Source organism: Atractosteus spatula, chromosome 13 (genome assembly GCF_055471065.1).
Source record: "Atractosteus spatula isolate fAtrSpa1 chromosome 13, fAtrSpa1.hap1, whole genome shotgun sequence".
Classification (NCBI taxonomy): Eukaryota; Metazoa; Chordata; class Actinopteri; order Semionotiformes; family Lepisosteidae; genus Atractosteus; species Atractosteus spatula.
Genome location: NC_142718.1, coordinates 4389824 through 4416452, shown reverse-complemented (window position 1 = coordinate 4416452; position 26629 = coordinate 4389824). Strand labels below are relative to the sequence as shown.

General features: G+C 38.8%; 2 protein-coding genes across 2 annotated transcripts in view; one reads left to right on the top strand and one right to left on the bottom strand.

The window, feature by feature from the left end:
• The first annotated feature begins 14224 nt into the window (after nucleotides 1–14224).
• LOC148821687 (uncharacterized) lies at nucleotides 14225–20484 on the top strand. Its single transcript, XM_088931221.1, has 3 exons — nucleotides 14225–15091; nucleotides 16374–16670; nucleotides 18016–20484. The coding sequence occupies exons 1-3, from the start codon at nucleotides 14470–14472 to the stop codon at nucleotides 18759–18761; spliced, it is 1665 nt and encodes a 554-aa protein (XP_088787347.1). The 5' UTR covers nucleotides 14225–14469; the 3' UTR covers nucleotides 18762–20484.
• An 86-nt stretch (nucleotides 20485–20570) lies between these two features.
• fer1l6 (fer-1 like family member 6) overlaps nucleotides 20571–26629 on the bottom strand; it is a 37945-nt gene continuing 31886 nt past the window's right edge. Inside the window, exons 37-42 of the mRNA XM_088931223.1 lie at nucleotides 26336–26424; nucleotides 25928–26026; nucleotides 24598–24839; nucleotides 24023–24180; nucleotides 23293–23393; nucleotides 20571–22523 (exon numbers count right to left, since the gene is read on the bottom strand). Coding sequence (XP_088787349.1) covers nucleotides 22343–22523; nucleotides 23293–23393; nucleotides 24023–24180; nucleotides 24598–24839; nucleotides 25928–26026; nucleotides 26336–26424 — 870 coding nt within the window. The 3' untranslated portion in view covers nucleotides 20571–22342. The remainder of the gene's footprint in view (nucleotides 22524–23292; nucleotides 23394–24022; nucleotides 24181–24597; nucleotides 24840–25927; nucleotides 26027–26335; nucleotides 26425–26629) is intronic.

Here is a 26629-nt window from a genome sequence, read left to right as displayed (position 1 = left end):
TTAGCACTCCGTTCAACCCAAAATGTCCAATGAAAGAATACCTTTCAACAATTAATTTGAGCATTCCTGACACACTCTTTTGGTTTTGGCAGTGTTGTATTGTCTTTTCAGACTCATATTTTGATTCAGAGAAGCAAATTTTCCAGTCTAATGAGTGGAAATTTGAGAAAATTGTCTTTGAGAAATATTTGAGCCCTAACCCTAACTAGCAAAACCCGAAGCTAGGGTTAGGGTTTTATTCCCATACAATGTAGACAGTTTTTGATGGCATGGCTGTGTTTTAGGGCTGAAAGGATACTTAGGAATATAGTTCTTTCAATGTTTTCTAAACATTTTTTTCTGACCTATATGGCTGTATACAGTGCTTTGCTCCAAAAAGGAATGGCGTCTGAATTGCCCGACAGGCAACAGTTCGAAAGAACCTGATTTAGCTTTCAAACTCTTGCCATGGGCTTTGAAATCACAGGCATATTAACAAATAGAGCCAAAATGTATTAGTTTTTTCGGACTTTTCGGCCACTTGAGCCTCAACGTACATTCATTTAGCACTCCGTTCATCCCAAAATGTCCAATGAAAGAATACCTTTCAACAATTAATTTGACCATTCCTGACACACTCTTTTGGTTTTGGCAGTGTTGTATTGTCTTTTCAGACTCATATTTTGATTCAGAAAGCAAATTTTCCAGTCTAATGAGTGGAATTTTGAGAAAATTGTCTTTGAGAAATATTTCAGCCCTAACCCTAACTAGCAAAACCCGAAGCTAGGGTTAGGGTTTTATTCCCATACAATGTAGACAGTTTTTGATGGCATGGCTGTGTTTTAGGGCTGAAAGGGTACTTAGGAATATAGTTCTTTCAATGTTTTCTAAGCATTTTTTTCTGACCTATATGGCTGTATACAGTGCTTTGCCCCAAAAAGGAATGGCGTCTGAATTGCCCGACAGGCAACAGTTCGAAAGAACCTGATTTAGCTTTCAAACTCTTGCCATGGGCTTTGAAATCACTGGCATATTAACAAATAGAGCCAAAATGTATTAGTTGTTTCTGACTTTTCGGCCACTTGAGCCTCAACGTACATTCATTTAGCACTCCGTTTTACCCAAAATGTCCAATGAAAGAATACCTTTCAACAATTAATTTGACCATTCCTGACATACTCTTTTGGTTTTGGCAGTGTTGTATTGTCTTTTCAGACTCATATTTTGATTCAGAAAGCAAATTTTCCAGTCTAATGAGTGGAATTTTGAGAAAATTGTCTTTGAGAAATATTTGAGCCCTAACCCTAACTAGCAAAACCCGAAGCTAGGGTTAGGGTTTTATTGCCATACAATGTAGACAGTTTTTGATGGCATGGCTGTGTTTTAGGGCTGAAAGGATACTTAGGAATATAGTTCTTTCAATGTTTTCTAAACATTTTTTTCTGACCTATATGGCTGTATACAGTGCTTTGCCCCAAAAAGGAATGGCGTCTGAATTGCCCGACAGGCAACAGTTCGAAAGAACCTGATTTAGCTTTCAAACTCTTGCCATGGGCTTTGAAATCACAGGCATACTAACAAATAGAGCCAAAATGAATTAGTTGTTTCGGACTTTTCGGCCACTTGAGCCTCAACGTACATTCATTTAGCACTCCGTTCAACCCAAAATGTCCAATGAAAGAATACCTTTCAACAATTAATTTGAGCATTCCTGAAACACTCTTTTGGTTTTGGCAGTGTTGTATTGTCTTTTCAGACTCATATTTTGATTCAGAGAAGCAAATTTTCCAGTCTAATGAGTGGAATTTTGAGAAAATTGTCTTTGAGAAATATTTGAGCCCTAACCCTAACTAGCAAAAACCCCAAGCTAGGGTTAGGGTTTTATTCCCATACAATGTAGACAGTTTTTGATGGCATGGCTGTGTTTTAGGGCTGAAAGGATACTTAGGAATATAGTTCTTTCAATGTTTTCTAAACATTTTTTTCTGACCTATATGGCTGTATACAGTGCTTTGCTCCAAAAAGGAATGGCGTCTGAATTGCCCGACAGGCAACAGTTCGAAAGAACCTGATTTAGCTTTCAAACTCTTGCCATGGGCTTTGAAATCACAGGCATATTAACAAATAGAGCCAAAATGTATTAGATGTTTCGGACTTTTCGGCCACTTGAGCCTCAACGTACATTCATTTAGCACTCGGTTCAACCCAAAATGTCCAATGAAAGAATACCTTTCAACAATTAATTTTAGCATTCCTGACACACTCTTTTGGTTTTGGCAGTGTTGTATAGTCTTTTCAGACTCATATTTTGATTCAGAGAAGCAAATTTTCCAGTCTAATGAGTGGAATTTTGAGAAAGTTGTCTTTGAGAAATATTTGAGCCCTAACCCTAACTAGCAAAACCCGAAGCTAGGGTTAGGGTTTTATTCCCATACAATGTAGACAGTTTTTGATGGCATGGCTGTGTTTTAGGGCTGAAAGGATACTTAGGAATATAGTTCTTTCCATGTTTTCTAAACATTTTTTTCTGACCTATATGGCTGTATACAGTGCTTTGCCCCAAAAGCAATGGCGTCTGAATTGCCCGACAGGCAACCGTTCGAAAGAACCTGATTTAGCTTTCAAACTCTTCCCATGGGCTTTGAAATCACAGGCATATTAACAAATAGAGCCACAATGTATTAGTTGTTTCGGACTTTTCGGCCACTTGAGCCTCAACGTACATTCATTTAGCACTCCGTTCAACCCAAAATGTTCAATGAAAGAATACCTTTCAACAATTGATTTGACCATTCCTGATACACTCTTTTGGTTTTGGCAGTGTTGTATACTCTTTTCAGACTCATATTTTGATTCAGAGAAGCAAATTTTCCAGTCTAATGAGTGGAATTTTGAGAAAATTGTCTTTGAGAAATATTTGAGCCCTAACCCTAACTACCAAAACCCCAAGCTAGGGTTAGGGTTTTATTCCCATACAATGTAGACTGTTTTTGATGGCATGGCTGTGTTTTAGGGCTGAAAGGATACTTAGGAATATAGTTCTTTCAATGTTTTCTAAACATTTTTTTCTGACCTATATGGCTGTATGCAGTGCTTTGCCCCAAAAAGGAATGGCATCTGAATTGCCCGACAGGCAACAGTTCGAAAGAACCTGATTTAGCTTTCAAACTCTTGCCATGGGCTTTGAAATCACAGGCATATTAACAAATAGAGCCAAAATGTATTAGTTGTTTCGGATTTTTCGACCACTTGAGCCTCAACGTACATTCATTTAGCACTCCGTTCAACCCAAAATTTCCAATGAAAGAATACCTTTCAACAATTAATTTGAGCATTCCTGACACACTCTTTTGGTTTTGGCAGTGTTGTATTGTCTTTTCAGACTCATATTTTGATTTAGAGAAGCACATTTTTCAGTCTAATGAGTGGAATTTTGAGAAAATTGACTTTGAGAAATATTTGAGCCCTAACCCTAACTAGCAAAACCCCAAGCTAGGGTTAGGATTTCATTCCCATACAATGTAGACAGTTTTTGATGGCATGGCTGTGTTTTAGGGCTGAAAGGATACTTAGGAATATAGTTCTTTCAATGTTTTCTAAACATTGTTTTCTGACCTATATGGCTGTATACAGTGCTTTGCCCCAAAAAGGAATGGCGTCTGAATTGCCCGACAGGCAACAGTTCGAAAGAACCTGATTTAGCTTTCAAACTCTTGCCATGGTTCTTTGAAATCACAGGCATATTAACAAATAGAGCCAAAATGTATTAGTTGTTTCAGACTTTTCGGCCACTTGAGGCTCAACGTACATTCATTTAGCACTCCGTTCAACCCAAAATGTCTAATGAAAGAATACCTTTCAACAATTAATTTGAGAATTCCTGACACACTCTTTTGGTTTTGGCAGTGTTGTATTGTCTTTTCAGACTCATATTTTGATTCAGAGAAGCAAATTTTCCAGTCTAATGAGTGGAATTTTGAGAAAATTGTCTTTGAGAAATATTTGAGCCCTAACCCTAACTAGCAAAACCCGAAGCTAGGGTTAGGGTTTTATTCCCATACAATGTAGACAGTTTTTGATGGCATGGCTGTGTTTTAGGGCTGAAAGGATACTTAGGAATATAGTTCTTTCAATGTTTTCTAAACATTGTTTTCTGACCTATATGGCTGTATACAGTGCTTTGCCCCAAAAAGGAATGGCGTCTGAATTGCCCGACAGGCAACAGTTCGAAAGAACCTGATTTAGCTTTCAAACTCTTGCCATGGGCTTTGAAATCACAGGCATATTAACAAATAGAGCCAAAATGTATTAATTGTTTCGGACTTTTCGGCCACTTGAGCCTCAACGTACATTCATTTAGCACTCCGTTCAACCCAAAATGTCCAATGAAAGAATACCTTTCAACAATTAATTTGAGCATTCCTGACACACTCTTTTGGTTTTGGCAGTGTTGTATTGTCTTTTCAGAATCATATTTTGATTCAGAGAAGCAAATTTTCCAGTCTAATGAGTGGAAATTTGAGAAAATTGTCTTTGAGAAATATTTGAGCCCTAACCCTAACTAGCAAAACCAGAAGCTAGGGTTAGGGTTTTATTCCCATACAATGTAGACAGTTTTTGATGGCATGGCTGTGTTTTAGGGCTGAAAGGATATTTAGGAATATAGTTCTTTCAATGTTTTCTAAACATTTTTTTCTGACCTATATGGCTGTATACAGTGCATTGCTCCAAAAAGGAATGGCGTCTGAATTGCCCGACAGGCAACATTTCGAAAGAACCTGATTTAGCTTTCAAACTCTTGCCATGGGCTATGAAATCACAGGCATATTAACAAATAGAGCCAAAATGTATTAGTTTTTTCGGACTTTTCGGCCACTTGAGCCTCAACGTACATTCATTTAGCACTCCGTTCAACCCAAAATTTCCAATGAAAGAATACCTTTCAACAATTAATTTGAGCATTCCTGACACACTCTTTTGGTTTTGGCAGTGTTGTATAGTCTTTTCAGACTCATATTTTGATTCAGAGAAGCAAATTTTCCAGTCTAATGAGTGGAAATTTGAGAAAATTGTCTTTGAGAAATATTTGAGCCCTAACCCTAACTAGCAAAACCCGAAGCTAGGGTTAGGGTTTTATTCCCATACAATGTAGACAGTTTTTGATGGCATGGCTGTGTTTAAGGGCTGAAAGGATACTTAGGAATATAGTTCTTTCAATGTTTTCTAAACATTGTTTTCTGACCTATATGGCTGTATACAGTGCTTTGCCCCAAAAAGTAATGGCGTCTGAATTGCCCGACAGGCAACAGTTCGAAAGAACCTGATTTAGCTTTCAAACTCTTGCCATGGGCTTTGACATCACAGGCATATTAACAAATAGAGCCAAAATGTATTAGTTGTTTCGGACTTTTCGGCCACTTGAGCCTCAACGTACATTCATTTAGCACTCCGTTCAACCCAAAATGTCCAATGAAAGAATACCTTTCAACAATTAATTTGACCATTCCTGACACACTCTTTTGGTTTTGGCAGTGTTGTATTGTCTTTTCAGACTCATATTTTGATTCAGAGAAGCAAATTTTCCAGTCTAATGAGTGGAATTTTGAGAAAATTGTCTTTGAGAAATATTTGAGCCCTAACCCTAACTAGCAAAACCCGAAGCTAGGGTTAGGGTTTTATTCCCATACAATGTAGACAGTTTTTGATGGCATGGCTGTGTTTTAGGGCTGAAAAGATACTTATGAATATAGTTCTATCCATCTTTTCTAAACATTTTTTTCTGACCTATATGGCTTTATACAGTGCTTTGCCCCAAAAAGGAATGGCGTCTGAATTGCCCGACAGGCAACAGTTCGAAAGAACCTGATTTAGCTTTCAAACTCTTGCCATGGGCTTTGAAATCACAGGCATATTAACAAATAGAGCCAAAATGTATTAGTTGTTTCGGACTTTTCGACCACTTGAGCCTCAACGTACATTCATTTAGCACTCGGTTCAACCCAAAATTTCCAATGAAAGAATACCTTTCAACAATTAATTTGACCATTCCTGACACACTCTTTTGGTTTTGGCAGTGTTGTATTGTCTTTTCAGACTCATATTTTGATTTAGAGAAGCACATTTTTCAGTCTAATGAGTGGAATTTTGAGAAAATTGACTTTGAGAAATATTTGAGCCCTAACGCTAACTAGCAAAACCCGAAGCTAGGGTTAGGGTTTTATTCCCATACAATGTAGACAGTTTTTGATGGCATGGCTGTGTTTTAGGGCTGAAAGGATACTTAGGAATATAGTTCTTTCAATGTTTTCTAAACATTGTTTTCTGACCTATATGGCTGTATACAGTGCTTTGCCCCAAAAAGGAATGGAGTCTGAATTGCCCGACAGGCAACAGTTCGAAAGAACCTGATTTAGCTTTCAAACTCTTGCCATGGGCTTTGAAATCACAGGCATATTAACAAATAGAGCCAAAATGTATTAGTTGTTTCGGACTTTTCGGCCACTTGAGCCTCAACGTACATTCATTTAGCACTCCGTTCAACCCAAAATGTCCAATGAAAGAATACCTTTCAACAATTAATTTTAGCATTCCTGACACACTCTTTTGGTTTTGGCAGTGTTGTATTGTCTTTTCAGACTCATATTTTGATTCAGAGAAGCAAATTTTCCAGTCTAATGAGTGGAAATTTGAGAAAATTGTCTTTGAGAAATATTTGAGCCCTAACCCTAACTAGCAAAACCCGAAGCTAGGGTTAGGGTTTTATTCCCATACAATGTAGACAGTTTTTGATGGCATGGCTGTGTTTTAGGGCTGAAAGGATACTTAGGAATATAGTTCTTTCAATGTTTTCTAAACATTTTTTTCTGACCTATATGGCTGTATACAGTGCTTTGCTCCAAAAAGGAATGGCGTCTGAATTGCCCGACAGGCAACAGTTCGAAAGAACCTGATTTAGCTTTCAAACTCTTGCCATGGGCTTTGAAATCACAGGCATATTAACAAATAGAGCCAAAATGTATTAGTTGTTTCGGACTTTTCGGCCACTTGAGCCTCAACGTACATTCATTTAGCACTCCGTTCAACCCAAAATGTCCAATGAAAGAATACCTTTCAACAATTAATTTTAGCATTCCTGACACACTCTTTTGGTTTTGGCAGTGTTGTATTGTCTTTTCAGACTCATATTTTGATTCAGAGAAGCAAATTTTCCAGTCTAATGAGTGGAAATTTGAGAAAATTGTCTTTGAGAAATATTTGAGCCCTAACCCTAACTAGCAAAACCCGAAGCTAGGTTTAGGGTTTTATTCCCATACAATGTAGACAGTTTTTGATGGCATGGCTGTGTTTTAGGGCTGAAAGGATACTTAGGAATATAGTTCTTTCAATGTTTTCTAAACATTTTTTTCTGACCTATATGGCTGTATACAGTGCTTTGCTCCAAAAAGGAATGGCGTCTGAATTGCCCGACAGGCAACAGTTCGAAAGAACCTGATTTAGCTTTCAAACTCTTGCCATGGGCTTTGAAATCACAGGCATATTAACAAATAGAGCCAAAATGTATTAGATGTTTCGGACTTTTCGGCCACTTGAGCCTCAACGTACATTCATTTAGCACTCGGTTCAACCCAAAATGTCCAATGAAAGAATACCTTTCAACAATTAATTTGACCATTCCTGACACACTCTTTTGGTTTTGGCAGTGTTGTATAGTCTTTTCAGACTCATATTTTGATTCAGAGAAGCAAATTTTCCAGTCTAATGAGTGGAATTTTGAGAAAGTTGTCTTTGAGAAATATTTGAGCCCTAACCCTAACTAGCAAAACCCGAAGCTAGGGTTAGGGTTTTATTCCCATACAATGTAGACAGTTTTTGATGGCATGGCTGTGTTTTAGGGCTGAAAGGATACTTAGGAATAAAGTTCTTCCAATGTTTTCGAAACATTTTTTTCTGACCTATATGGCTGTATACAGTGCTTTGCCCCAAAAAGGAATGGCGTCTGAATTGCCCGACAGGCAACAGTTCGAAAGAACCTGATTTAGCTTTCAAACTCTTGCCATGGGCTTTGAAATCACAGGCATATTAAAAAATAGAGCCAAAATGTATTAGTTGTTTCGGACTTTTCGACCACTTGAGCCTCAACGTACATTCATTTAGCACTCCGTTCAACCCAAAATTTCCAATGAAAGAATACCTTTCAACAATAAATTTGACAATTCCTGACACACTCTTTTGGTTTTGGCAGTGTTGTATTGTCTTTTCAGACTCATATTTTGATTTAGAGAAGCACATTTTTCAGTCTAATGAGTGGAATTGTGAGAAAATTGACTTTGAGAAATATTTGAGCCCTAACGCTAACTAGCAAAACCCGAAGCTAGGGTTAGGGTTTTATTCCCATACAATGTAGACAGTTTTTGATGGCATGGCTGTGTTTAAGGGCTGATAGGATACTTAGGAATATAGTTCTTTCAATGTTTTCTAAACATTGTTTTCTGACCTATATGGCTGTATACAGTGCTTTGCTCCAAAAAGGAATGGCGTCTGAATTGCCCGACAGGCAACAGTTCGAAAGAACCTGATTTAGCTTTCAAACTCTTGCCATGGGCTTTGAAATCACAGGCATACTAACAAATAGAGCCAAAATGTATTAGTTGTTTCGGACTTTTCGGCCACTTGAGCCTCAACGTACATTCATTTAGCACTCCATTCAACCCAAAATGTCCAATGAAAGAATACCTTTCAACAATTAATTTGACCATTCCTGACACACTCTTTTGGTTTTGGCAGTGTTGTATTGTCTTTTCAGACTCATATTTTGATTCAGAGAAGCAAATTTTCCAGGCTAATGAGTGGAATTTTGAGAAAATTGTCTTTGAGAAATATTTGAGCCCTAACCCTAACTAGCAAAACCCGAAGCTAGGGTTAGGGTTTTATTCCCATACAATGTAGACTGTTTTTGATGGCATGGCTGTGTTTTAGGGCTGAAAAGATGCTTATGAATATAGTTCTTTCCATCTTTTCTAAACATTTTTTTCTGACCTATATGGCTGTATACAGTGCTTTGCCCCAAAAAGGAATGGCGTCTGAATTGCCCGACAGGCAACAGTTCGAAAGAACCTGATTTAGCTTTCAAACTCTTGCCATGGGCTTTGAAATCACAGGCATATTAACAAATAGAGCCAAAATGTATTAGTTGTTTCGGACTTTTCGACCACTTGAGCCTCAACGTACATTCATTTAGCACTCGGTTCAACCCAAAATTTCCAATGAAAGAATACCTTTCAACAATTAATTTGACCATTCCTGACACACTCTTTTGGTTTTGGCAGTGTTGTATTGTCTTTTCAGACTCATATTTTGATTCAGAGAAGCAAATTTTCCAGTCTAATGAGTGGAATTTTGAGAAAATTGTCTTTGAGAAATATTTCAGCCCTAACCCTAACTAGCAAAACCCGAAGCTAGGGTTAGGGTTTTATTCCCATACAATGTAGACAGTTTTTGATGGCATGGCTGTGTTTTAGGGCTGAAAAGATACTTATGAATATAGTTCTTTCCATCTTTTCTAAACATTTTTTTCTGACCTATATGGCTGTATACAGTGCTTTGCCCCAAAAAAGAATGGCGTCTGAATTGCCCGACAGGCAACAGTTCGAAAGAACCTGATTTAGCTTTCAAACTCTTGCCATGGGCTTTGAAATCACAGGCATATTAACAAATAGAGCCAAAATGTATTAGTTGTTTCGGACTTTTCGGCCACTTGAGCCTCAACGTACATTCATTTAGCACTCGGTTCAACCCAAAATTTCCAATGAAAGAATACCTTTCAACAATTAATTTGACCATTCCTGACACACTCTTTTGGTTTTGGCAGTGTTGTATTGTCTTTTCAGACTCATATTTTGATTTAGAGAAGCACATTTTTCAGTCTAATGAGTGGAATTTTGAGAAAATTGACTTTGAGAAATATTTGAGCCCTAACGCTAACTAGCAAAACCCGAAGCTAGGGTTAGGGTTTTATTCCCATACAATGTAGACAGTTTTTGATGGCATGGCTGTGTTTTAGGGCTGAAAGGATACTTAGGAATATAGTTCTTTCAATGTTTTCTAAACATTGTTTTCTGACCTATATGGCTGTATACAGTGCTTTGCTCCAAAAAGGAATGGCGTCTGAATTGCCTGACAGGCAACAGTTCGAAAGAACCTGATTTAGCTTTCAAACTCTTGCCATGGGCTTTGAAATCACAGGCATATTAACAAATAGAGCCAAAATGTATTAGTTGTTTCGGACTTTTCGGCCACTTGAGCCTCAACGTACATTCATTTAGCACTCCATTCAACCCAAAATGTCCAATGAAAGAATACCTTTCAACAATTAATTTGACCATTCCTGACACACTCTTTTGGTTTTGGCAGTGTTGTATTGTCTTTTCAGACTCATATTTTGATTCAGAGAAGCAAATTTTCCAGGCTAATGAGTGGAATTTTGAGAAAATTGTCTTTGAGAAATATTTGAGCCCTAACCCTAACTAGCAAAACCCGAAGCTAGGGTTAGGGTTTTATTCCCATACAATGTAGACAGTTTTTGATGGCATGGCTGTGTTTTAGGGCTGAAAAGATACTTATGAATATAGTTCTATCCATCTTTTCTAAACATTTTTTTCTGACCTATATGGCTGTATACAGTGCTTTGCCCCAAAAAGGAATGGCGTCTGAATTGCCCGACAGGCAACAGTTCGAAAGAACCTGATTTAGCTTTCAAACTCTTGCCATGGGCTTTGAAATCACAGGCATATTAACAAATAGAGCCAAAATGTATTAGTTGTTTCGGACTTTTCGACCACTTGAGCCTCAACGTACATTCATTTAGCACTCGGTTCAACCCAAAATTTCCAATGAAAGAATACCTTTCAACAATTAATTTGACCATTCCTGACACACTCTTTTGGTTTTGGCAGTGTTGTATTGACTTTTCAGACTCATATTTTGATTTAGAGAAGCACATTTTTCAGTCTAATGAGTGGAATTTTGAGAAAATTGACTTTGAGAAATATTTGAGCCCTAACGCTAACTAGCAAAACCCGAAGCTAGGGTTAGGGTTTTATTCCCATACAATGTAGACAGTTTTTGATGGCATGGCTGTGTTTTAGGGCTGAAAGGATACTTAGGAATATAGTTCTTTCAATGTTTTCTAAACATTGTTTTCTGACCTATATGGCTGTATACAGTGCTTTGCCCCAAAATGGAATGGCGTCTGAATTGCCCGACAGGCAACAGTTCGAAAGAACCTGATTTAGCTTTCAAACTCTTGCCATGGGCTTTGAAATCACAGGCATATTAACAAATAGAGCCAAAATGTATTAGTTGTTTCGGACTTTTCGGCCACTTGAGCCTCAACGTACATTCATTTAGCACTCCGTTCAACCCAAAATGTCCAATGAAAGAATACCTTTCAACAATTAATTTGACCATTCCTGACACACTCTTTTGGTTTTGGCAGTGTTGTATTGTCTTTTCAGACTCATATTTTGATTTAGAGAAGCACATTTTCCAGTCTAATGAGTGGAATTTTGAGAAAGTTGTCTTTGAGAAATATTTGAGCCCTAACCCTAACTAGCAAAACCCGAAGCTAGGGTTAGGGTTTTATTCCCATACAATGTAGACAGTTTTTGATGGCATGGCTGTGTTTTAGGGCTGAAAGGATACTTAGGAATATAGTTCTTTCAATGTTTTCTAAACATTGTTTTCTGACCTATATGGCTGTATACAGTGCTTTGCCCCAAAAAGGAATGGAGTCTGAATTGCCCGACAGGCAACAGTTCGAAAGAACCTGATTTAGCTTTCAAACTCTTGCCATGGGCTTTGAAATCACAGGCATATTAACAAATAGAGCCAAAATGTATTAGTTGTTTCGGACTTTTCGGCCACTTGAGCCTCAACGTACATTCATTTAGCACTCCGTTCAACCCAAAATGTCCAATGAAAGAATACCTTTCAACAATTAATTTGAGCATTCCTGACACACTCTTTTGGTTTTGGCAGTGTTGTATTGTCTTTTCAGACTCATATTTTGATTCAGAGAAGCAAATTTTCCAGTCTAAGGAGTGGAATTTTGAGAAAAATGTCTTTGAGAAATATTTGAACCCTAACCCTAACTAGCAAAACCCGAAGCTAGGGTTAGGGTTTTATTCCCATACAATGTAGAGAGTTTTTGATGGCATGGCTGTGTTTTAGGGCTGAATGGATACTTAGGAATATAGTTCTTTCAATGTTTTCTAAACATTTTTTTCTGACTTATATGGCTGTATACAGTGCTTTGCCCCAAAAAGGAATGGCGTCTGAATTGCCCGTCAGCAACAGTTTGAAAGAACCTGATTTAGCTTTCAAACTCTTGTCATGGGCTTTGAAATCACAGGCATATTAACAAATAGAGCCAAAATGTATTAGTTGTTTCGGACTTTTAGGCCACTTGAGCCTTAATGTACATTCATTTAGCACTCCGTTCAACTTAACGGAATAAATGCAGAGCAAGCCATCCTATTTCAACACGCCTTGTCTGCACCCTGCACCTTACAAACACTGGTTGAACACAGGACTTGAACACTCAGAGAAAAGAGATTAAAGACAATTACGCTAAGTTCCATTCAAGCTTTTTTACCTTCTGGGGGAAAGGTGTTTTTTTGACACAACCCAATTCAACAATACAGCAAGGAAGACAAACATTACTAACAGAGAAGATGGCACAATAGTTGTTTTTTTACTTCTTTTAAGCTCTGGGGTAGCCTTTGTGTTTTCTGTCACTTCAATCCATGTCGTTTAGAATGGTCCTGTGAATTGCCTTCTGGATCACTTGTAACTATACATGAATAACTCTAGTTGTTACCCTAATACCAATCTCCTAACTGTAAAACATGTATACAATACATGTACCCAGGACTTTGTTTTCCACATACAGTAGGTGTATACTCATGTATACTCTGCTGACAAGAAGACTACTGCATAAACAAGTCTCACTGTCAAAGATGTAAGTTTGAAGAATATGCAGATCATGGCCAGGTCAGTCGTGTGCTGTAAGTGACCAGTAGTGTTGCCTGAATTGGTGTTTATTAATAGGACATTGAAGCTGTTAATAACAGAAGCTTAGAATAGAACCGGTATGTGTATTCTCGATGTGGCTGTTAGGAAACCTCTTTAGTGCACCCTGTATATGGATTATTTATATGTATAAATAATTTGTTTAGCAGATTTTCTGACCCAAGGTGATACAGATCAAAAATGAATAACCCCTACAAATGCTGGCAAAATACATGAAGTGGAATAAATAAAAACAAACTGATTTGGACAATAATTCAACTTGCAATAATGCAATAACTTTTAAAAAACCATCCAAGTGCTCTTCTATGCCCACCCCAAGGGAAAAAGACGTATTTCCTATTATTTCTATTATTCCAGTGCCATTTCCTATTATTCTATTATTTCTATTATTCCAGTGCTATATCCTTGAAGGCCTGAATATCTGTCATCCATACCACTACAAGCACACAAGCTAACCAATGGGAACACTCTGCAAGAAAGAGGATAGGATTTTTATTGAATTCATTAAACTAAAACATACTATCACACGTAATACATCTGGCCACGTGAGCCCTTTCTGGTACACTCAAGGACATTTTTAATGTGTGATCATATTGACCTTTATTGTTTTTGGTTAAATACTAGAAAGATCTGTATTAATCTTATAAGGATATTGTCCTTGATGTTTTAAGTGCCACTAAAGAAGTACATGCAGCACATAAATGTAGAGTGCTTAAAACGTCTGTAAACGGTAAAGATTTGATCAATTCATTTAACTTCTAATCAAATTCTTTTAAAAAATGCCCCTGGAAAACTGGTTTACACAAATTTGGTTGCATACTGTACATTTGATTGTTTTATGTGACCTAAAACGCAGTGCTAAGATTGGCTGTTCTTTTGATTCATTCTATGTTGGGGTTTTTTATTACAATGTATGTTGTACTACAATGTCAACTAAACTACTGTTTATAATACAGAATGTACATGACCTTAACTATTGACTTTTCTTCTTCTGTATATGAAACAAAAAATATTGACACCAGTCTCCAGTAGAGGACGCACGCTGTGTTTAGCGCAGTCGGGTGTTATCTGTGGTGGTGCTCTTAACAGGAAAATCAAATCCGTTGTGCTGTGACTGTTTCCTTTAAAATGGAAGTCCGCTAAGAATCTCATTTTACTTCTTCCAACTCTAGAGCTACATTTTTAAAATATATGAATTAAATAAATAAAAAATACGTTTTAATCCGTGGTTTTCGAGTTTTGCCTCCCTACGGGCTGTTATTTGCCGATTCACTGGTTAAAAACAACAGCAAATTAGAGGGTAACCGCTTTAACATAATCCGAATATACACGAAGATTTTTATAGATTGACAATAACAGGATTTGCAAAACCCAATAGCAGCGTATTCTCTCGAGAAGAAGATGGACTTAAACATCTCCGTTTCGTTGCTGAGAGACCAGCTGGGCTCCGTTATCGATCAGGCTGTCAGGACGGCAGTGGATACGGTTCTGGGCGAAATGGCGAATTTTGTGGGCTGCAAGCTAGAGGATATGAAAAAAGAAATGACTGTCAAAGAAAAAGAAAACGAAAGCATGAAGGAAATGCTGGAAATCTCCAGGTGTCAGATGAAGACGCTTCGTAAATACATGAGTGCCGTCAGGAGTGGGAACGAGGAGCGCCGCGACAGGAGGGTTTGGATAGAGCAGGAATCAAATTTAAATTACTTTAATGTGAATGAAGTAGTCCCACTGGCACAAAATGCCAGAACAGGCGAGTTTGTGACGGTCTTCTGCACGCAAGCGAAGGGTCAATCGACTGAGAACCACCCCTCCGTTCCTCACAGTTTAGCTGAAACCCAGCCCGGTTCGGGCTGTATTTGTTTGTCGGATGTAACCAGGTGCATTGAACTTCTCAGAAATTCGGAAAACGCCCAGGATTTAGCTCATGAATCCGTCGTTGTTAAAACAGAAACGGATCTCCCATTCATTGCTTTAGATTGTGAAGCGAGCGCGTCACTGTCAAGAGAATGGGCACCTGCCAAAGGTTTGTCAAAAGATTACATTGGCTTTCCAGCTAGAAGGATACAAAGCAGTATACTCGGCGGTAGTATGCATGAGGTTTTTTTTTATTACAACAAATTTACAGTAGTCTCCACCACACTGTGACGTTATTAGGAGTAAATTGCAACTCCTCACTTTTCAGAAAGCAACGTGCTATTGAAAGATCTGTATAATCTAGTTTGGAATAATCCAGTGTTATGTCTTGCAGTTTGTTGTAGAAATTGTATGAACGCAGCCAAAAGCTGTATGTTTAATGAACTTCTCAAACAGTATCTATGAATGCAGTTTGTACCCAAATTTAAGTATTTGAAATATTTTATCCATGGTATTGGAAATTGGTAAAACAGCAATAAACATTATGATGGTTACTTAGGTTTTTTGGGGGGAAATATTTCTGAGTCATGAAATAATACTAATGTATTTTTTATACTGCTATCATTAGTATGTGTACTGTGCCAAACTACACTTTACTATACTAAGTGTATCATGTTAACCCTGGAAGTCAGTCCATAACAGGGCATGTGTGCCCAGGGACAATCCGAAGCCAATTCACATAAATAAACACATCCAGATTCAAATCCAGATCAGGGATTACCAATCAAAATATTCTAGCAATAAGAAAGAAATTAAACCCATACGTAACTGTTTGGCATGTTTTAGGCCTGCCTTGACGTTTTTCAGTTCACACTTATCTGCTTCCTATCTCCTTTAGACACTTAATGCAATTGAATTATTACATTAAATATTATTATTAGTATTATTTTGGTAGGGCTTAAACTGGGTACACTTGACTAAGGCCTGTACTCAGGGTGGGCGCCATCTTCAGTACTGGATATCTGCAGTCAAGCAGATTTACCAGGTAGCTGTATATTGGCAACAGTTTAAGAGGAAAAGACTTTTCTGGACTTTACCTTTCTCCAGAAATGTCTTAACCCAAGGGTGTCCAGTTTTGGTCTTGAATGATCACTGTGTCTGTAGATCTTTCAGTTGAACTATTAACAGACTACCGTATATGAGCTTGCTGTTGGCGTAAAAGTAACACTCTAACAACTATTCTCAGCTCTTTAGGTAATGGTGCTTTATAGAGACCTAGAAAACCAGCACACATACTGGCTTGAGGTGTTGAAAATTGAAAGACACATAATGACCAAGATTGGAATCTCCTAACCTCGGATCAACCATTTTAACTTTAGTTGCTGACCAAGATTGGAGTCTCCTAACCTTGGATCAACCATTTTAACTTTAGTTGCTGTCTTCCTTTTCAGTGGAGAGCTCTGTCTCCCTCGATTTTGAGGAAGGAGCCCAAAGATCCCCAGGGAATCCGACTGAAGAACAGCTGGCACACTGGGGTGGAGCTGTCCAAGTGAAAGAAGAGGTTGCCGAAATAAGAACTGCTCTTGTTAAAGAGGAACCTCTTGAAGGCCGGAAATTACCAGGCAGCTTCACTGCGGCGTGTGACCAGAATTGTGTGCCGGGATCTGTCAAGGATGAATGTTGCGCCTCTCGAACGGTGTATGGTGGAGAACATAAAGAACCGACTGCTTCCGTTAGCTGCACTGCATGTAAGTACACCTCACTGCACAGCTGTCCTTAGTGAATTCTGCAGCAGACAAGAATCTAACAGCAGTGTGCAGCATGGTAAATGTATACTGCTGGGATATACTGTGTGTTATGAATTAAGGTATTTTGTTATGTATTTGCTTTCAGATGTACTAATTAGAGTTAGTTCAGGTGGGGAGCTGCGTCAGCATGCGTAGGCTGCAAAGGAACAAGTAATAGGTTTATTCCATGCTGAAAAAAAGAAGAAAGAGAACACAACATTTCGGCCGTGAAGCCTTCTTGGTGTGAGAGAGACAGGGCAGTAGGCGAAGGTAAAGTAGCGGGAGAACAAAGGCTGGGAGGGAGGAGGAGTGAGAGGCGGGAGCAGGGGACAGAAAGAGAGGCAAATCGAGAGGTGTGAAGTCAGAATGGGTGCAGAGAGGTGTGAAATGAAACTTCCAATGAATGGAGAAAATTTAAAAGAACAGTAGTCTGTCGTTAAGTGAAGGGAGAATGTGTGATCCTAGCTGCAGAATAATTTTGGTTTCCGTAGTCTTTCTGATGTATGAGTTCGGAAAAACCGTCTTTGAGAACACAGACGGAGAGATTAGAGTGGTCGTGGCCGTCAGAGGTGAAATGAGAAACAATGGGCTTGGAGAGATCTTTAATCTTCACAGCCCTGACGTGTTCTCTAAAGCAGTCTCCGAGTCTCCTTCCTATAACTAGAGTTATAGTAGCTAACTCTGCTTTAGACTCACAGTATGAGAAAACTGAAACTGTTTTTTGCAGGACCTCATTCCTCTTATACTACTGTAGGAGTAACAGCAACGAATGTAGCTCTGGAAGTAGGATGTTTTTCCTAGTGTGAATACCCTATAGGGGAGAAGGGTTTTAAAAGTAAATGTAAGAAACTAATTCACTAGGTAAGAGCAAAGCAGAACAGTGCTCATTTATCCTCAACACATGTAACCTTTCTCAGTGTGTATCGTAAGTTTCACCCAGTTTAATGCTTATAGTAACTGCAGATACATTAGTTTCTCCTCTGAAAGAGACACGTGTATATTTTCAGAAAGATTTTAAAGTGCTAGCTTTCCCAAAAGTTACTCAGTCATTTATCCTTTACACTTTCTAATGTACATATATGCGCTTCACAGTTATGGAGCTTTCCTAGTACACTGAGGAGAAATCTCATCTTTGCCTGTAATACGTTTTTTTAAAGAGATAACTAACAGCTCGGGGGATGCAAAGTTGTTAGTGGACAAAGGGATTACAGTGAAGAATATTGTGAATGGTCGTGTAAATGCTTTTGTTTTTTCTTTTTCAAGAGTAAACACCTTACCAAAATGTCTCCTCCTTCTGTTTTTAAAGCTGTTGAAGAAGAGAGTCCACCAGCGGCTCCTCATCTCAAAATCACCTTTGATAGCAAGTTGACGGGAGACACCAGCACTCAAAAGACTCCCCAGGAAAAAGATGAGCAGAATGCCAGCTCTGGATCTGTTCCTGAATCCCAAAGAGACACAAAAGGCCTCCCACAGTGTACAGAATGCGGTAAGGTTTTCAGGCATGCGGGATCCTTAAAAACGCACCTGCGGATCCACACAGGTGAGAAGCCATATTCTTGTCTGGAATGCGGTCGGAGTTTCAAACAGTCTGGAGACCTGAAGGTCCACCAGCGGATTCACAGCGGCGAGAAGCCGTATCACTGCACGGTGTGTGACAAGAGCTTCAACCGAAGAGGCTATCTGAAAACTCACCAGAGGACTCACACGGGCGAGAGCCCCTACAGCTGTGACGAATGTGACAAGAGCTTTGGACGGATCGACATCCTGAAAGCCCACCAGCGCACTCACACCGGAGAGACCCCGTTTAGCTGCACCGACTGTGGCAAAAGATTCAAGCAGTCCGGAGACCTCAAAATTCACCGGCGTATCCACACTGGGGAAAGACCGTATCACTGCACTGAGTGCGGGAAGAGTTTCAGCCAGTTAACACACCTGAAAACCCACAGGAGGATTCACAGTGGGGAAAAGCCCTACCCCTGTCCTCAGTGCAGCAGGGGCTTCAGGGAGCAAGGAGCAATGAGGAGGCACCAGCGCATTCACAAACACTTTTGACTTTGGACTCATTTGTGTTTGTGTTCGAATGTGCAACATTTCCCCCCAGCAAAATCACAAATCACCAGCATGTTTTTGTTGGCCACATGATTTACCTGAATGGAAAACCTAAAGTAACAGATTCCTGAAGTAAAAAGCGTTAAATCTATTATAAATCTAATGAGATTTATTTAAATGACATTTGCATTTAATGCATTTAGAATGAATTAAAAATGGTAGCATTGAAGAGCATAAAAAAGTATATGATTTGGGTCAGATGCTTGTTTATTCCCACGTGTTTTATCCACATAATACAGGGTACTTCAAAACTTTATTGACTTTATCCCCCTGTGCATTTGCTGTAAAGAAAATGGTCAGCTTTCTTGCAACTTCGTGATTTCTGCTGCAGGACAATCCTTGAGCATTTGTAGTTTTTTCCCTGTAGAACTGCATGACACTTCATCTTGTATAGTCGGTGCTTCAAAAAGTGAAAGATCTGAGAAATGTTAGTGAATGAATTGTGATGCTGGAAATTGTGTAGTAACTATTTTAATCTAATTCTGAATGGATGTACAATGTTATTTCAGAATGTTTTGTCTTAAAGCGAGATGCTAATCCCTACTGAATATTTCTGCAGCAGCACTAAAATTGATACCATTTTGCAAACTATTATATGCTCAGTACTGACTCTGTATACTCATTTTCTTGATATACATTTTACTGTAAATTTGAACGGTCTTGACGTTTTGTGTAGGAAAATGAAATGTCAAAACTCAGAAGTAAATGGTAAATTCACTTAACTTGAATTTATTGTAAAGGCAGTGCTACGCATACTGATGCTTTGTTGTGAAGTTTATAGAACAGGTCATTTGTGTTTAATGTGCCGTAAAGAATGTGTTTATTTAACAAAAACAGAACTCCCCTTTCTGTCACAGAAACCTCTAAGAACAACTCACTTTTTTCATCCCCAACTCTAAGGAGGTTTGTTTTAAGCAGCTTCAATTATATTAAAACAGTAATGTCTCTGTTCAGTATATTGTGGTAGTCTTCTATGTCAACAGTAAAGAAAAAAGCTAATTTTAACCTTGTAAGGTCTTGCTTTGCCCTTCAGGTTCTTATAAAACTTGCAATGTCTCTTTTGTTGGTGGCATGATGTCCAAAAGCTGAAAGCAATGATTAATAATAAGATCTACCAATCCAGTCTTGCTACCATGCCTGCCCCAATACCATCACTTACAAGTTCAGGATTCTGTTCAGGAACCTTCAGTTCCTAATTACAGTATATATTTTCACATCTCTGTTGCAGCACAGTGACAGATGCCCACAGTGGTCCCTAGTTAAAAGAGTTAAGTTGAGCGGTGTTGTGCCTCATTACATATTTATTATTGCACAATAGATATTATTTTGGAATAAAACTAATCCAAAACAGTATATATGATTTTAGCAAGTACATAAAACAAAAAGTGTTACAGGAAAAGAAAAACTCCATAAACTTTATTCCAATATTATTTTTATTCTCTGAGGACTACTGCTGGAGAAGACATTGCACTTCCAGCCAGAGAATGTAATCTCCATCCAATTTCCTGTCAATATATTAGGTTGCATAAGTGTATAATATATTTGTCTCACCTTTGATGTGTATGTCGTCACATTTCGCTATTTATCCCAGCACAAGTACATGTTATTATACATCTTACAATAAAATGTCATGGTATGACAAGCTGTTAAGATGATCAGCTTCCAACTAAGATTTGATCGCCATCTTTTGAGCATACTTCCAGCCCAGAGTCACACAAAACCCTCCAGCACACCATTCTGCTACTTCAAAAGACTGAACTCCCACCAAGGAAAAATGCAACACTATTTGAACTTACTGTATGCCATAGTTTGTGTGAAAATTGTCTGTCACTGCCGTCACTATTCTGTCACAATATGGGATTTAAGAACATTATTATTTAATATGCTAGCAATGGGGAAGTGACTTATGTCTGCTTGTTATTGTCTGTTTTTGTTTATGGGTATCTTGGAGATGATATGTATCTTGGAAAATATTCTTAAATCCAGCTCTGAGGCTACAGGACACATTGTTCTGGGGGTATTCATAAAATTGCTGTAGCAATTCAATTGCATGCATTATACAGTACCATTCATGCTTATCTGACAAAATGCCTTTTTTAGACAATTACATGGCTCGTGGATCCATCACTGATAGGTGACTTCTGTAGATTAATTTCATTTTTTATATCATCAATAGTGATACCTGTCGGATAGCTGCCAACCAATTTTTATTCCACGCCGAGTTCTTGACTTTAAGTTTTAGCTACTTGGTTACAATGGCGTTCTTTGGTGGGCAGTTACCTGGTAGTGGTTTTTAAGAGACATAAGAAACCTACTGTGGCATTCCGCGGGGGTGTGTCCAGTGTGTCCTTGCTGGACGAGCCACAGCTGTGAGGGCTCTATAAAGGCACACTGGACACCCCCCGAAGGGACGAGCAGGGGGCACCCCTGAAAGTTGAGTATCTTTTCACCAACATTCCCGGAGGGGACTGTACCCGACGTTATTTTTCTTTTTGCCTTTTTGCTGGCACATTTCTTTACCGGGGCAGTCAGACATTTTCCACACACTGGGTTTCTATTTTGTTTTGGCCTTACATACCCTGCCTTACCAGACCGGACCCTGTTAAAGTCCAGTCTGGTCGCCGCTGTGCTAGCGGCTCTTCTTTTTTCCCCAGGCTGGACCCCGTTGTACAGGGCAAGCCCAGCCTGGATGTCACGATGCACAGCGGCACAGCCCTCTTTTTGTTTTGTTTCATTTTTCCACCCCTCTGCGTGTTATTTCTGGTTCCTGCTCACCTCACACCGGTGCTTCCGTCCCTCAGTGAGGGGCGTTGACTTTTCACCGGTGCTCGCGGCTCCGCCCACTCCCTCACTGTTGCGCTACGTATAGGATCTGACCTACTGTACGTACAGCATTACACATGTATCCCTTCTTTTGCTTTTGCTATTGCTGTTTTGCAGAGTGGTTGAAAACACGTTTGAAAAAGAACACCATAATACAGTCTTAATTACCAGATGTTTTCCATTCCAGAATGAAGATTATTTGCATCCGCATTTGAGAGATCACCAAGCGAAATTCCAAGAATTCGCCTTTATTGCAAAAATGCATAAAACAACTAGTCGAAACAATGTTATTCATCGTCGCCCAGAACACAAAAATGCAAAAATACTTAGAAGCTATATTCTCTGCTTTGAACAAATTGTGAAGTTTGTATAATAACGAATCCAAAATTAGAAAAAATGTAAAGACTACAAAGACTTCTGTCTCTGCATCTGTCTTTTGGTCTTTAACCATGTTGCCTATCAGCTTTCAGAATGGAAAATAGAATGGCGTACGTTTTTTCAGTGCTGAGACAGAAGCTTGTTCCAAATCATATTTGCAAAACAAAAACAGTTAATATACAGTAGATCTGCTGATAAAAGAAAGAAGATGTGATTTGCTTGAATGCCGATGCTTAAATGAAACTAGTTTTCATGGGTTGGTTGAGATGGTGGGGTACGTCTGTTCATGCAGGCTCGATCCTTCCACGGGCAGCAAGCGGATTCTAACCATTGACAATCTTTTGGGAAATGGCACCGGGAAGAGTGTACAGCAGCAAAGCAATGAACAGAGCAGTTATCAACAGGACAAGGGCGATGATGATGTACTTCTTGTAATTCTTCCAGATCAAGTGGAAGAAGCACTTGAACGGATTCATAAACCAGGAAAATGATGTGTCTGGTCGGCTAGGAAAACAAAAAGACAAATAATCCAGTCAGGGAGTGAATTTGAATTGATGATTGATCTAGACACTGCAAGTTCTACATTACATTTGGATTTTAAGGCAAATTTCAAGATGAAAGACCTATAGTAATGCAAGAAATAACCCTGCACGCACTATGTAAGTCTATTCAGTGAATGGCTATACTAATATGAAACTAATGATAAATGAAAGAGTGCGATCTGTCTCATTAACGTTCGCATTATTTACGGCACTATTCACCGTATTACTCAAAAGGTTTTTGACTCGCCAGTAGTTGTTAATACTGTGTATGTGCTAAACTCCTTAAAGCAAAAGAAGGCTAGATTTCTATCTTTTTTGCTTTCCCAAAGCTAGTCATTATAGATCAGATAGAGGCTCATTAATTGAGTTTTCATACAAAAATACTGCACTTACTTAGCAGACCAAGACACTACAGTCTATATTTAATACAGTCTATATTAATGTAGTGTATTGGTAACAGTGTAACACCAGACAAAGAGGAGAGAAAAACAAATCAAACTCCATAAGGAGAAGAATAATCTCTCGGGGTCCATAGCATGTCTGCCCTCCAGGCACTAGCTGTTAGTAGTGATATAGTCTGAACGTCAGCATGTGTGCTCCATGTTGGGAGAGGTTGTGTGTTTACCAAAAGCTTTAGATTGTTCAGGAAAACAATATTTAACTGCTGTTTAGACAAGCTTTGCAGTCAGCTTTTGAGAAAATGCAGACTGTGAAAGGGGAGCTGCTCTTACTTGGGCTTCTCCAAAGGCTCTGGCTCTTTGCGGGCTCTGCCAACAGGATACTTCTCCGCCTCCTCAGCGGTCACCAGATGGAATTCAGCTTCCACTTTTCCCTGGAGTTAAATGGAAATGAGGATATTGAATGATGTTATTTCACAGAAGTTTGAGAGGCGGTCAAATTCTAATGTCCTCTCTCCTATTCTCCTATGTATAAAATACTCGCTAACTACCCACAACCATGCACACATCTTTTCTAGCTCCCCTCACTCCATCCCACCTTCACCATTGAAGCTGCCTCCCTGTTTCATTCCTCCTTCATTCTACTCCTTCAAATTTGTCAGCTCGATTAATTAAAATGAGAATTTAACCAAACTACTGCATATACTCAATGAAAGATTTTTATTAGTAGGAAAAGTGATGATGATGTTTTTCATCCTATTTTGTAGAGAAAGAGTATATTCTGTACCTGTATAGTATTGATTTAACTTTCTGAACCTGTACAACATTATACTTCTGTGGTACAGAATGGCAATGCTTTGCCATTCTGAGCTCGTATGACTGTACATTATGTTCTGAGTCTAGTGCTGCACTCTGGTGTGGCTCGAAAGCTCTGTCTCCCTGTGCATCTGCTGTTTTTTCTGACACTTTTGCTAAATCACTACAGAAATCAGAAATCTTTCTAGCTTTATACTGTATATCACATATTTCTATTATTGGAAAATACTGCTCATCTCTTACTTACTGTAAGTTCACTAGATTTAACAAAGGGCCACCAGCCTCTTGAACGTTTCTGCTGGAAAATGGAGATCTTCTCTGTGGTGTCCTTCAGCATGTCCAAAGTGCACCCTTTGGCAGACTTGGCTCCTCTTGGGAATCCATGTAGGTCCAGTTCAACGGTTCCTTCAAAAGTCCTCAACCTTCAGTAACCTCATCAGCCTAATAGTAACTTTACTTTCATTCCCGAGCCTCAGTATTGTCATTTCACACTCTTTTACAAATAGCACAGTTTCTTATTGGCAAGCCACATTAGGGGAGCAGTTAACATCTAAGCAGATGAATCGATCATGTGACAAAAACGTTGAGGAATGAATGGAAAAATAATTTTCCAGTTTGGAAAATTCCAAGATACAGATTGAAAAAGATTTGACCGCAACTCGATATCCCTGAGACAATATCTACTAATGTTCCACAAATGGGTACTGTTTTTTTATGGATTTGATGTGTTCATTCACATTCTCGGTTTGATCTCGAATAACTAAATGAGTTTTGTTTGGCATTTGTCTCAGTCTCACTGAGAAACTGAGTCTGCTAACTTACCCAAAAAGTCGTCAGAAGAAAGTCTCTCGAAATCCCAGACCTGCAGCACAAGCTCGGCTGGAAGCTTGCGCTCGGTCTTGTCCAGGGAGAAGATGTTCTCTCTTTTGTTGACCACCAGCACCTTCTCGGCTGGCAAGTAGTTGAATGGGAACACAAAGCGCCAGTTGAAGTTGCCTTCTCCTGTCAGCGAATTGTAGTGAACGTCTGTCTCCTGTCGGTCATCTTCAAGGCCTTTCAGCCACCTGGACCAAATGGGATAAATTGACGTCAGTACCCTTTTCTCTTAATTAATCATTTAGACACAACAGGTTTACCACTCTCTGTGTTTTTTCTGGCATATACGGGCTAATACGCCAGGGTTTTGTGAATTCAATGTGAATTAAAGCAATGTTATATTTTAATAGAGAACAATATATATAGGAGTATGTAGTATATAGGAATATATAGTATCACTGGAGTACTTAATATCTACAGGTAAACACCTTAAAGATACTCTGCGCAACACCAAAGAGCAAGTGATATGTATCTAAGCATAGTATGGTGCTAATCCCAGATTAAAAGCTTACATAGCCATAATGTCACTAGGTGCATCAGGAAATGATATACCACCTGGACAAATAGTACTAATGCAGAAAAAAAATCCTCCACTCTTTGATTGTAACGTTAGACTGCTACAGTAGGTGCCTTTTAAAAAAATATTAACATACTTTAATGACACATTTGATTAAATAGTTTAAAAGTCTAAATCGGTACTGTATGTGCAGTCATACCCCTACCCTTTTAATACTGTATATTTTGTGGTTACTGGGATAAACATGTTTTGTCACAATTCCTGGGATCGATAACACTGGGCAGAGTGATGGCATACTGGCTGCGTGAACTCAGTGAGCGTGCTGATGGTGTGTCTGGGGAGGAGATTATACAATGAACTTTCAGAAGAAAGACCTGATTACTTTTACAGTACGTACGTTGGATTCCGTTCTCACCTGAACCTTTCTCCTTATTTCTTTTCAGGCACACTTAGGAGAGTAATTCCAACTGTTGGACTAACTGTAAGCACTAAATGGAAGGTAGTTTTCAATGAATGTCTTTTTCATAGCGCGCGTGTGTACATGAAGCTTTTTGAAATCGTGATCAGCACAATTCGTTACATTTCCAGGAACCTTTTAACCTCCATCATGAGAGATGACTGTATTCTTTATTGTTTTAAGAGAATGTCATGCTTTTGAAAGAACCAGGCTACTATTTGGTGTTAATCTTTTTTTTTTATAAAATGGTAGCCTTTTTTTTAACGAACAGCTTTAGAAAAAGCGGGTCAAGATGCACTTACCCCTTGACATAAATATCACTCGACTGTTGACCTGTGATAAAATTTGTGTCCTCTAAAATCACATCTTCAGTGTTCCAGATTACAATTCGTAGCTCATACCTTCGCAAGATAAAAACAGTGAATTCTCACTTTGGTGAAACATGAAAAACAGGAGTGCAGCATCATTGAACAAGAGGTGAAAGGTCATTATGCGCAGCTGTGTAAAATCAGAGGGAAACACAAAACTTTCTCTGCACAGCACTTCTTTTCATTTCAGGCAAAACTGGAAGCACGATTTTTGAAAAAATACAGCCCAGCTGACACCTCTTTGGAAAAGAATATAGGAGAGGAAATGAAAACTATTGCAGATGCGTTTTCCTTGATATCAGGCCTGGCCAGAGACAGTGAAATACAGTATATGTTTTTTACCCTTTTGGTTTCCGTGGAGATATGTCAACCGAAGGCCCAGGAGCAGGCATATCCATGGGAAACATATCTACCCACATCTGCAGTTGACCCTACAAAGCACAGAAAAACAGTGACACTCATTAGGTGTTTCAGCAATGAACTCTTCAGTGGAGTCTGTCCCACCCACCCCTCTGTCTCTAGAGTCAAGTGGCACTTTGGTTTAGATTTGCAGTAACCAGAATTATTAGACAACTGTAATCCTATTCAACTGTGAAGACGAACAAAAAAAAATCAATTGAATAAGTGAGAACACCC

Coding starts and splice junctions, on each gene's coding strand:
- LOC148821687 (XM_088931221.1), top strand. CDS start 14,470: ATGGACTTAAACATCTCCGTTTCGTTGCTGAGAGACCAGCTGGGCTCC. Junction 15,092..16,373: donor AGAATGGGCACCTGCCAAAG/GTTTGTCAAAAG, acceptor CTTCCTTTTCAG/TGGAGAGCTCTGTCTCCCTC. Junction 16,671..18,015: donor TTCCGTTAGCTGCACTGCAT/GTAAGTACACCT, acceptor CTGTTTTTAAAG/CTGTTGAAGAAGAGAGTCCA.